General features: G+C 40.5%; 1 protein-coding gene across 3 annotated transcripts in view; it reads right to left on the bottom strand.

Annotated features, from left to right (window-relative positions):
* strn (striatin, calmodulin binding protein) overlaps positions 1-12794 on the bottom strand; it is a 51587-nt gene that overhangs the window by 18642 nt on the left and 20151 nt on the right. For all 3 annotated transcript variants that reach the window (XM_048173593.1, XM_048173595.1, XM_048173594.1), the window contains exons 2-5: positions 10649-10752; positions 7395-7468; positions 7172-7253; positions 4161-4337 (exon numbers count right to left, since the gene is read on the bottom strand). In XM_048173593.1, coding sequence (XP_048029550.1) covers positions 4161-4337; positions 7172-7253; positions 7395-7468; positions 10649-10752 — 437 coding nt within the window. The remainder of the gene's footprint in view (positions 1-4160; positions 4338-7171; positions 7254-7394; positions 7469-10648; positions 10753-12794) is intronic.

The raw sequence follows: 12794 nt of genomic DNA, 5'->3' as shown, positions 1-12794 counted from the left end.
TCAGAATGGACCCAGCTATATGTCTCATCCACCTTCGTCAAGGTAATAGTTCCCTGGAGGACCACATTCAGAAGTTTCTGGATATTGCCCATTATGCAGACTGGCCTGACTGTGCTCTTATAGACTTCTTCTGTGATGGCGTCAACCAACCTCTCCAGGATAAACTAAGACGAGAGGGACCGCGTTCATTACTCAGCAGCTTTTTGGACTTTGCTTTGTTGTCGGTTGGTTCTCTGCTTACTGTGGGGGTCGTTGAGGAATGTGACACCATGGTAGATCACGTAATGGCCGCCGCGCCAGGTAACACGCACAAAATGGCGGCTACCATCACAACAGCAACAGTTCATGTCCCCACTGATCGCCCAGAGCAACGTCACGCCTTCGCTGATCGCCCAGAGCAACGTCACGTCTTCGCTGATCACCCAGAGCAACGCTACGTCTCCGCTGATCGCCCAGAGCAACGTCACGCCTTCGCTGATCGCCCAGAGCAACGTCACGCCTTCGCTGATCGCCCAGAGCAACGTCACGCCTTCGCTGATCGCCCAGAGCAACGTCACGCCTTCGCTGATCACCCAGAGCAACGTCACGTCTCTAGATCAGTCCGGGAGCGGAGAGGGTTGCGTTCCAGTATGGCTGATCCCCCACTGACTACGGTCCGAGCAGCTGGCATCCCCAAGTCCTCGCCGGCCGCTTCGCTCTCAAACCAGTCGGCCGCTACGCTCTCAAGCCCGCCGGCCGCTACGCTCTCAAGCCCGCCGGCCGCTACGCTCTCAAGCCCGCCGGCCGCTACGCTCTCAAGCCCGGCGGCCGCTTCGCTTTCAAGTTCATCAGTTTCAACGCTCTCAAGTCCGCCAGTTTCAACGCTCTCAAGTCCGGCAGTTTCAACGCTCTCAAGTCCGTCAGTTTCAACGCTCTCAAGTCCGTCAGTCTCAACGCTCTCAAGTCCGTCAGTTTCAACACTCTCAAGTTCACCGGTTGCTATGGACTCAAGCGCTCTGGACGCGATGGACAAAATGGCTGCTTTGCCAGTGCCCACGGGCAAGATGGCCGCCCCTGCGGTGCTGAAGGTTGTAGGGGGCGTTCCAGCCACTGAGTCCGCTCCAGAGACCGCTCCAGCTGGTGAACCATCGCCTCACTCTCAGAGGAGGAGGAGGAGGAGGAAGAAGAAGACGTCCTCCTCTCCTCAAGACGCAGACGCCCTTCAAGAGGCCGCTGTGGGCCTGGAGACCACTCCAGAGGTCTCTCCTGCTCCGCCCAAGCGTCATGCTCTACCAGCACCGCCTAAGCGTCTTGCCCTGCTGGCGCCTACTGAGCTCCTCGCTCTGCCGGTGCCACCTGTGCTTCTTGCCCTGCCGGCGCCACCTGTGCTTCTTGCCCTGCCGGCGCCACCTGTGCTTCTCGCCCTGCCGGCGCCACCTGGGCTCCTCGCCCTGCCGGCGCCACCTGGGCTCCTCGCCCTGCCGGCGCCACCTGGGCTCCTCGCCTTGCCGGCGCCACCTGAGCTCCTCGCCCTGCCGGCTTCACCCACACGCCTGGCCCTGCCAGCGCCACCCAAGCTCCCTGCGCTGCCAGCACCATTCAGGCGTCTTGCCCTGCCGGCTTCACCCACACGCCTGGCCCTGCCGGCGCCACATGAACTCCTTGCCCACGAACCTGCGACGGGCCCCGCTAAAATCCCCAAGAACTTTTTGGGGGGGGGCAGTGTGCCTGAGGGTGGGGAGCTTGTGGGTGGGGACCCTGCCCGGCCACTGCCTGCCCGGCCACTGCCGTCATCGGCCTTTGTACCGTCATGGCCACCCATGGACTGGGGTCCACTATGGACATTTATTGACTCTGACCCGCCGTGGTCATCTATGGACTCTGTCCCGCAGTGGCCGCCTGAGCCACCTGACCTGCAATGGCCGCCCAAGCCACCTGACCTGCAATGGCCGCCCGAGCCACCTGACCTGCCGTGGCCGCCCGAGCCACCTGACCTGCCGTGGCCGCCCGAGCCACCTGACCTGCCGTGGCCGCCCGAGCCACCTGACCTGCCGTGGCCGCCCGAGCCACCTGACCTGCCGTGGCCGCCCGAGCCACCTGACCTGCCGTGGTCGCCCGAGCCACCTGACCCGCCGTGGCTGCCCAAAGCCCCGGACCCGCCGTGGCTGCCCGAGGCTCCTGACCCGCCGTGGCTGCCCGAGGCTCCTGACCCGCCGTGGCTGCCCGAGGCTCCTGACCTGCCGTGGTCGCCTGAGCCACCTGACCCGCCGTGGCTGCCCGAGGCTCCTGACCCGCCGTGGCTGCCCGAGGCTCCTGACCCGCCGTGGCTGCCCGAGGCTCCTGACCCGCCGTGGCTGCCCGAGGCTCCTGACCCGCCGTGGCTGCCCGAGGCTCCTGACCCGCCGTGGCTGCCCGAGGCTCCTGACCCGCCGTGGCTGCCTGAGTCCCTGGGGCTGCATTGGAGATTCCGTCCCCATCTGCCGTTAGATCTCCAATGCACCCACCCCCCTCCCTAGCTGTTCCTTTTACGGCGCGAGGACGCGCCTTCCGGGAGGGGGGCGTTATGTAACGATCACCGTCTGTTCCTGTCACTCCCCGGACTACATCTCCCATCATCCTCTCTGCCACTCACCTGCACACACTTCACACTAATCACTAATCACCACACCCAGCTGCAGCTCATTATCAGGACTATATAAGACTCTCACACACACCACCCATTTGCGAAGTCTTGATTCACCCTGTGACAATTCCGAGCGTTATTTCCCTGTCTGCCTGTCTGTTATCGTTCCTGCCTGTTTCTTGTTTTTGACCCGTTGCTGCCTGTCCTGATCTTTGCCTGTCCCTTGACTACGACTCTGCCTGTTCCTCACTGTTCCTGTTTGTTCCTGTTTTGACCCTGCCTGTACGACCACTCTCACTTCTAATAAATGCTGCACTTGGATCTCCCGCCTGAGTCTCCAGTCGTAACAAGGCCGATGTATTTTCAAAGATTTAAATAAAAATAAATAAATTACTTACTAAATAAAGTTAATATAGGCTGATGTATTTTCACTGATTTAAATAAAAATAAATAAATTACTTAATAAATAAAGTTAATATAGGCCGATGTATTTTCAAAGATTTAAATAAAAATAAATAAATTCATTAATAAAAAAAGTTTAAATTGGCAAATTTATCTTCAGTGATTTAAATAAAAATAAATAAATTACTTAATAAATAAAGTTAATATAGGCTGACGTATATTCAAAGATTTAGATATACATAAATTATTTAATAAAAAAAAGTTAATATAGGCATATTTATTTTCAGCGATTTAAATAAAAATAAATAAAGTTAATATAAGCAGATTTATGTTCAATGATTTAAATAAAAATATATAAACTAATTAATAAATAAATAGTTAATATAGGCTGATTTATCTTAAAATATCTAAAAATAAATAAATAAATAAACAAAATATAGTTATTATAGGCTGATTTACCATCACCGATTTAAATAAAAATAAATAAATAAATAAATAAAGTTAAAATAGGCCAATTTATTTTCACTGATTTAAATAAAAATAAATAAATTACTTAATAAATAAAGTTAAAATTGGCAAATTTATCGTCAGTGATTTAAAAAATAAATAAATAAATAAATAAATGAATAAATAAAGTTAATATAAGCAGAATGATCTTCAATGATTTAAATGAAAATATATAAACTAATCAATAAATAAATAAATAGTTAATAAAGGCCGATTTACTATCACTGATTTGAATAAAAATAAATCAATTACTTAATAAATAAAGTTAATATAGGCTGACGTATTTTCAGCGATTTAAATAAACATAAATTAATTAATAAAAAAAAGTTAATATAGGCAAATTTATTTTCAGCGATTTAAATAAAAATAAATAAAGTTAATATAAGCAGATTTATCTTCAATGATTTAAATAAAAATATATAAACTAATTAATAAATAAATAGTTAATATAGGCCGATTTATCTTAAAATATTTAAAAATAAATAAATAAAGCTAATATGGGCTGATTTATTGTCAGTGATTTAAATAAATGAATCAAGCTAATATCTTCAGTGAGTTCCATAAATTAATAAGTGAATAAATCAAGCTAATATGGGCTGATGTCATGTGGTCAGATCTGAGCCGCTGTGACCCTGCTGAACCCACTGACCCGATCATGGTGCTGGTGCTGTCCTTCAGCGAGGACGGCTCGGTCCCGTTCACCATGGGTTCGGGCCGCTTGTCTCCGGGTCTCTCTCCGCTGTCTCCGGCCAGTCCGAGCAGCGCTTTGACCCGCTGGGACTTCACATCCAGGATGGTGTCGGTGTATCCAACTTCCTGCAGGTACCTGAGAGAAACACAAACCGCAGTCCATATTTACACACTTTCATAATCAGACCAGGAAAAACTGTGACGCTCATGAAAAAACAAAACCTGTCAGGAACATTTCAACCTGAAATCAAAGGAATAAAAACATGAAATTATCGAATACAAACTATTTTGCATAAACAAATAACTTGACAAACAGTCTCCGATCGGATGCTGTTATCGTTCCACACGCGTTCAGATCAAACCCCAGCGTCAGTGTGTCGATCGCATACCTGCGGTCAAACCTCACTCACTGCTGCCCTGCTCTCCTGTGCCGACGCTCCCGTGAGGGAAAGAGTTTGACTGAACTAAATCTTTAGCAGCAGTTTAAGAAGGAAAACAAGAGAGAAAGAGCGAGAGCAGTGTGGCGTCTCCTGCTGTACCAGCCTCTCTCCAGGCACAGGAAACTGAACGAGCCCAAACAATCCTGCATTCATTCAGCCTTACTGTCACACACACACACACAGCGTGAACAATGTTCGATTCATGAACTCTGAACTGATTCTTTGACTGAATCAGTCTGAAGTGAATCAGTGTCTGAATCAGTCAGAGCATTTACTGGATGTGTGCGTGTCAAAGGTTACACATTCACAATCATTACAAACACTGAATCGAACATCACGACAAACACACATAATTCAGCGATACGTGAAATCAATGAAACCAGCGAACTCTCATTAGTCAGCAGAGCACAAAACACGGCTGTGAAGGCTTTTCCCATGATGCTTTGTCAGCGTGTAGGTGTTTTGTGTCTGTGTTAACACTAATATATCATGAATTATACAGTACGTCTTATAGTCAGATCAACACAACAAACTTAAACGTTTTAACCACGTTGTATCTTGGTTGCATTAATGACATTAACGAAACCATGCATCAAATATATTTTTATTCTATTTGAAATCAAATTTTTATTTTTTACTCTGTATTATTAATGATGTCATTTTTTATCCTTCAGCAGGTTGACCTCTGTCTCAGATTACAGTGGATTACGTCACGTCTGAGCGCTGTTTTCGTTCTGAATGGTCAAGTTAAAAGTTATCTTCTCAGTGAGAACAATCAATATTACACAAGCATGAGCTGTCAGAGCTGCAGAACTCAATATATACATGTTTATAAATAGATAAGAGCGCGGAGGTGTGGAAGAACTTCAAGCGTCAGTGTGGGAGTGACCTGGACCGCTTTACCTCTGCCTGTCACTTATTCACTGCTTAAAACAACCTCAATATAATCTAAATTAAAATGCTAAAAACACATATATAATATCAAGATGATGTAAATCATACTTCTGTCTGCTCTCAATAACTATTGTTTTTATTGAAGAATATAATCACAAAATGACTTAATTTAATATATCAATTTCTGAAAAAGAAAAAGTGGAAAAACTTAAACAATGATTTATTATTTATATACCAAATTTCTCCACCGATACCGATATCCAATTATTCAGACATTTTTGGGGTTATTATATTTTTAAAGAAATGCAAATAAAACTTTATTCTCTCCATTTCATCAACTTGTTTCAGAGTAACTGGTATCAATTATAAACAAACATTACTCAAATTAAAATGAATACACATTAACTAAATTCTGAAGATTAAATTAACTTTCTGAATGTTATTAATTCATATAATTACTACTAATATTGAACATCAGATTGGTTTCTAAGCATTTTCTTTACACAAAGCCTAAATTCAGAGCATTTTCCCACCCTCTTTTGATTGACAGGATATATCAGCCCTGACTATTGGTTGTTTTTAAACTATCGGACAATAGTGTGAAAATTTGCTTTTTTCAGCCGATACCGATTATTGGCCGATATATCGGTTCATCTCTAACTATTATAGTATTTATTAATTATTTGAATTAGCTTTAATTTGTATAATTTCAGTTTTAATTTTAGTTTAAGTTTGATTAATTTTGTTTGTGCTTGTAATTTTTATGGGTTTTTTATATATATGTAGCTTAATTTCATTTCAGTTTTACTCATTTTGTTTTGTGCTTTTGTCATTTTCATTGTTTTATTAATATTTCTATTTAGCTTTCATTTGTTTTAATTTCAGTTTTAGTCATTTTAGTACTTCAACTTATATTTAATTTATTTCAGTTAGCTGCTAAAGCAAAATTTCTTTATTTAAAGGGTTTTTTTTCCCAATTTATTCATTTTTTATTTTTATTTCAGCTTTATTTCAATTGACGAAAAGTAGTTTGAATAGTTTTAGTTCATACTAAATTACACTGGTTATAATAACTATTTTTGAATTTATCTGTGCATTCATCGTATATTAATTTCTGGAATCACAAAATGAATTCATTAAATGCATCAATTTCTGTTAATAAAAAAATAGAAAACAAACAGTTCTGTCATTTCAAATTTTAATATTATTTATACAATATTATAGTATTTATTGATTTTTGAATTATTGCTTTTGTAAATTTTTGTTTTTTTATTTCGTTTTAATTTATTTTTATTTATTTTTTGTAATTTTGCTGTGCTTTTGTAATTTTTTATTGTTTTTTCATTTTTTTTTTTCATTTCAGTTTTAGAACATTTTAGTACAACATTATTTTAGGCAACATTTCTAATTTTTAAGTTGTTTAAATATTCATTTTTCATTGAATATTTCAGCTTTATTTCTATTTGAAAGGTTTTAGTAAACAGTAATAACAACACTGGTCATAATTACAGCAGAAATATTAAAAATATCTTGGGTGTGTTGAATAGCTGAAAAAGGCTGGAGATCTTACATCAGTATTTTTGAATGTATCAGTTCATTCGTCACATGATTTCAGTGTAAGTGTGACATCACTCACTGTCTCAGCAGCTGTCGTCCCTGTTTCCAGCTCAGCTGACTGTTGGGCGGCTCAGGGAGGGCCTCGTTCTCGTTGCCCTCATCTAAAAGGTGAAAGGTCACACACAGGATGACAGATGCGTGTCAACTTCCTGTCTGACCACATTCTACATTCAATTACATGCAAAAATCAGGCTCTTTTTACACTAAATCTTTTGCATGCTCAACACAAACGTCTGGTTCACCTGAGTCGTAGCTGGGAGGCTTCATGTCGCCCTGGTTGAGCTCCGTCCCGTACTTCAGCTTGTGGTACTTCGCCCTGCGGAGGAGAGAAAGACACAACGCGGGTTCAGAGCTTCCGTTGCCACGGTGACAGCAGCTCGCTCGCATCACGGAGTCGCCGCACACACGTGTAGGAAGATTCTATAAATTCCTCGGAATGTGAGAAGTCTTTCCTTCGTGAATAGCTCGAATACCACGGTAAATGAGGCTGAACTCTAGTAACCCTCACACAGGAAGCGTCTCGGATTCCTAAAACCTAAAACTAATTAAAGAGCTTTCAGCAGAGGCATTAATAACTGCTGAACATTTCGTCTAAATCTGATGGTTTGCAGGTGTTAGATTGAGAGAGCATACTTTACATATTTCTGTTAGAAATCCATGTGAGGATTTTGCATATAATCTGTCCTGACCGAGCGCACGTCACTGTTAAATATTTAATACATTTGATAGCGATCTGCACATTGCATTGCAGGAGATTGTGTGAAAAAAAACATGTATTTTTAAAATGGAGGTGGAATGAATATGTGAGAAAAAAGAAATGCACAAAATATGAAACTAAAACCGCCAGTAGGTGGCAGCAAGTCACTTGCTGCATCCGAAATCAAATACTTTCCTACTATATAATATGTGAAAAACAGATGACCTGCTACTTCCGCCGAGATTCTGAAGTGTGCTTATGATGGACGCTCTACTATCCCATGAGGCCACGGGAGAGGATTTGTGAATGGCAGTGAAGGGACGCAACTGATGCTGTGAGGTCACATGATAAAGACGTAGTACGTCCAGATTACATTCATACTGTAGTTCAAATTCAGTTGTAGTATTTCTGATTTCAGCAGCAGCGACTGTCTTCATTCAAACGCCTGAATCACTGAGGAATGACGCATGTGACCTTCAAATGAGTCATTGAATCAGTGACTCACTCCATTCGTTAAAAACCACAGATTCATTCAGTAATGAAGCACTGCAGTGTGTTTCTGGAGACGCACAAGAGTTTTCATTGGTGAAATTGAGCAAAAACAGACAATATTGTGTCTAAAATGTAACAATATTAACTTCTTTATTGAACTATTGTATAAAATCAATATCACAGTTGCAATCGTGCAGATGTTCGGAAAAAACAGCACTTCACCTCATGTGATATTGCTAAACTATTATATGATATAAATATGAGACAAAAACTCATACAGGGATATTTTTTGCCCTCATTTCTTGAATTTTAGTGGCATTTTAACGGCGTTCAAATAGGCTTCGTCAGGTCGTCCTGCATCATGTTCATAAATAAACCGCATCAGTGTAAGATGACGGACAGGTCACATTATTTCTATAATTAAATCACACCAAATTAACGCAATAAATCGATAGCCTATAATACAAAAATGTTCTTTTTCATCCAAGTATTCTGAGAAATAACAGATTAATCAATTAGCAAAATTTGCAGTTATAACCTTGATTTAAAGACAAAAGACTGAAAATATTTCTGATAAAATGTATCAGATAGATTCGAACGTAAAAAAGCATTCATTTAAAGCTCTAAAACTCAATATTCAATATTAATGTGGCAAGTAACTGCTTGATAGCAATATACAGTACAGTCCAAAAGTTTGGAACCACTACGATTTTTAATGTTTTTAAAAGAAGTTTCGTCTGCTCACCAAGGCTACATTTATTTAATTAAAAATACAGTAAAAACAGTAATATTGTGAAATATTATTACAATTTAAAATAACTGTTTTCTATTTAAATATATTTGACAAAGTAATTTATTCCTGTGATCAAAGCTGAATTTTCAGCATCATTACTCCAGTCTTCAGTGTCACATGATCCTTCAGAAATCATTCTAATATGCTGATCTGCTGCTCAAGAAACATTTAATGTGTACAATTGTACAAAATATTTGTGTACAATATTTTTTTTCAGGATTATTTGATGAATAGAAAGTTCAAAAGAACAGTGTTTATCTGAAATCTAATCTTTTGTAACATTATAAATGTCTTTACTGCCACTTTTGATTGATTTAATGCATCCTTGCTGAATAAAAGTATTCATTTCTTTAATTTCTTTTCAAAAAAATAAAAATAAAAATTCTTACTGACCCCAAACTTTTGAACGGTAGTGTATAATGCTACAGAAGCTTTGTATTTCAGATAAATGCTGTTCTTTTGAACTTTCTATTCATCAAGGAATCCTGAAAAAAAAAGTACACAACTGTTTTCAACATTGAAAATAATCATAAATGTTTATTGAGCAGCAGATCAGCATATTAGAATGATTTCTGAAGGATCATGTGACACTGAAGACTGGAGTAATGATGCTGAAAATTCAGCTTTGCATCACAGGAATAAATTACTTTGTCAAATATATTTAAATAGTACACAGTTATTTTAAATTGTAATAATATTTCACAATATTACTGTTTTTACTGTATTTTTAATTAAATAAATGTAGCCTTGGTGAGCAGACGAAACTTCTTTTAAAAACATTAAAAATCTTAGTGGTTCCAAACTTTTGGACTGTACTGTATATTAATTTTATAACAATCTGCACTGAAGAAAAACATGGGCAGGATGTGAAAAATTTTAGAATAAAATACAGAAAACAAAATAATAGTTACTTGCAGCCATAGACTTGATGTAAAGAATAAAATCTAATATGACATCACAGGTAATTTCAGATTGAACGAGCTTCATCCAGTGACGCACATCAGATGATTTCAACATTAATGCGACGTTGCTTGGCAACCGTAAACAACGAACTCACGTTAGACTGCTTAATAAAGCTCTTGCTTGATGTGACGAACGCATGAAACACTCACAGAATCTCATCGTGCTTCATGAGGACGGAGAAATTAAACTAATCACGCAGAAACGGGTTTGACAGGCTGTGGGCGCGCGCTGATTTAGAGTCCGTCATTATTTTCACCGCCGGCGGATTTAAGGCTCTATTCTGGTGTGTTTCTGCTGCAGCAGATGAGTTTTCAGAGGTTTCCCTGCATTTGAATGACAGAGAACACGTATAACTCGAGCAGAGCATGACTCATCATGAGCCCAGAGAGACACAGAGAGAGAGAGAGAGGGGAATTATGGGAACCGATCATCAAATAAACTTCAAACGAGCCTCGCTGCCTGCAATCAGGCTACATGATGTTAGCAAAGACATGGTGTAAATTATGTTTGGATGATTAAAATCAAGCCAACCACAGGGATGCTGTACTGACCTCTCCTGTTTCAGAGCGTATTCCAGCATTTTGATCCGCCTCACCAGGTCCTTCTTCAGGTTCTCCTGGCCTTTCCTCTCGCCCTGCAGGAATGCGATCTGAGCCTGCAACAAATATATTTCAAATATTAATTCATATGCACTCTGGAGAGATGATTCAGAAATGGTACAGGTCAGAGAAGTTCTGAAATATAAACATCATGAAGTAAACATTGCCATAATTCATCAACAGTAGATCAGCATTGGTATTCATTGATTGACTTTTCCCTCAACAAATTTAAAGGGATATTTGACTCAAAAATAAAATTTCTGTCATTAATTACTCGCCCTCATGTCATTCCACACCCGTAAGACCTTCGTTCATCTTCAGAACACAAATTAAGATATTTTTGATGAAATCCGATGGCTCAGTGAGGCCTGAGCAATGACATTTCCTCTCTCAAGATCCATTAATGTACTAAAAACATATTTAAATCAGGTCATGTGAGTACAGTGGTTCAATATTAATATTATAAAGCCACGAGAATATTTTTGGTGAATCAAAAAAACAAAATAATGACTTATATAGTGATGGCCGATTTCAAAACACTGCTTCAGGAAGCTTCGGAGCGTTATGAATCAGTGTGTCGAATCAGCGGTTCATCGGCCATCACTAAATAAGTCGTTATTTTGTTTTTTTGGAGCACCAAAAATATTCTCGTGGCTTTATAATATTAATATTGAACCACTGTACTCACATGAACTGATTTAAATATGTTTTTAGTACATTAATGGATCTTGAGAGAGGAAATGTCATTGCTCAGGCCTCACTGAGCCATCGGATTTCATCAAAAATATCTTGTGTTCTGAAGATGAACGAAGGTCTTACGGGTGTGGAACGACATGAGGGTGAGGAATAAATGACATTATTTTCATTTTTGGGTGAACTAACCCTTTAATTTGCCTTTTTTATGGCCTTAAATTTGAACATGTTATAATTATGCATGTGCGTTTGATCCTCTTTTAGCTTGAAACAGACTTTGATTTGATGACAAACCCAATGCTGAACTGAACTGACCCACTAATCTCGTCCTGAAGAGTTTCTCACCATGTGACCGTTTTCCTTTGTTTACTGTGTGTTTTCCTGGAATGTCTGGAATTCTTCACCGTCTCTAAATGGCATGTTGGGCCAGCGGCCCGACTGTGACTTACAGTCAGAATGACGGAAGAGAACGATCAAGTCTGGTCATGACAGAAACCACCATCAGATTAACATTATAAACACATGATACAGACCAGGATCATCACGCTGATGATGGATTCTCTCTGTTATCTTGCCTTAGAGATAAGACCTTACCATAACCTCCAGTTTCAACACTACTAACTAACTCAAGCAGGCCCCGCCCCTTTTTTCAGCGCATGAATTATTTAAATGAGGAAGAAAACTCAAGATGGAGGAAATAATTTCAGGGCTTTTTCCATGCTCAAACGGCAACATTACGCAGTAAAGAATGGCTGTTGTGTTTTCTCAGGGTTGTGTGATCATGCGTGTTCAAACACACACTGCTGTGGAGCGCTGGGAACCAAGGCCGAAACAAAGCCAGCGGTCGTGTCTTGCATAACACAGATATTTGCACTTTGGAATGTGGATGAAGATGTGGAAAACATCTCGAATCTCGAGTCCATCAGACGCATCGCTGACCCGGACAGAACCGCCCGTGTTTACTTGAGCAAACCCTGGACGGACACGGAGGAAGTGGCGTGTGTCGAATCAAACTCGAAAACTGTCAATATTTCAAAAGAAAAAAATATTTAGCATGAAGATTTTTATCACAAATGTTCATTATTGCGATGCAAAAAAGGTTATTTCACTTGTAAGGTACATCGCAGAACACTTCAGCAGATAGAAACAGAATTAGTGATTTCATTACTTTACTGCATGAGATTATTGAGAGTGCAAAATAGGATTATGAGATTATGAAAAACTAATGGAATTATTTTAAGCGTGTGTAAATACTGAACGTCTCTTTCTCTGGAACAGAAACTGCTAAAGCGCCTCAGAAACATGTTCAACAACTTACACCGGACTTACACACGACCTCTCGACTTCACGACACGATCCGATTAAAGCAACACTAAACCGGTTTAAAATCAGACACAACATCGTC

This window comes from Megalobrama amblycephala, linkage group LG21 (assembly GCF_018812025.1).
Source record: "Megalobrama amblycephala isolate DHTTF-2021 linkage group LG21, ASM1881202v1, whole genome shotgun sequence".
In the NCBI taxonomy this organism is placed as follows: domain Eukaryota; kingdom Metazoa; phylum Chordata; class Actinopteri; order Cypriniformes; family Xenocyprididae; genus Megalobrama; species Megalobrama amblycephala.
Note: the sequence above shows the minus strand (reverse complement) of the source record. Positions and strands in the feature narration are given on the sequence as shown.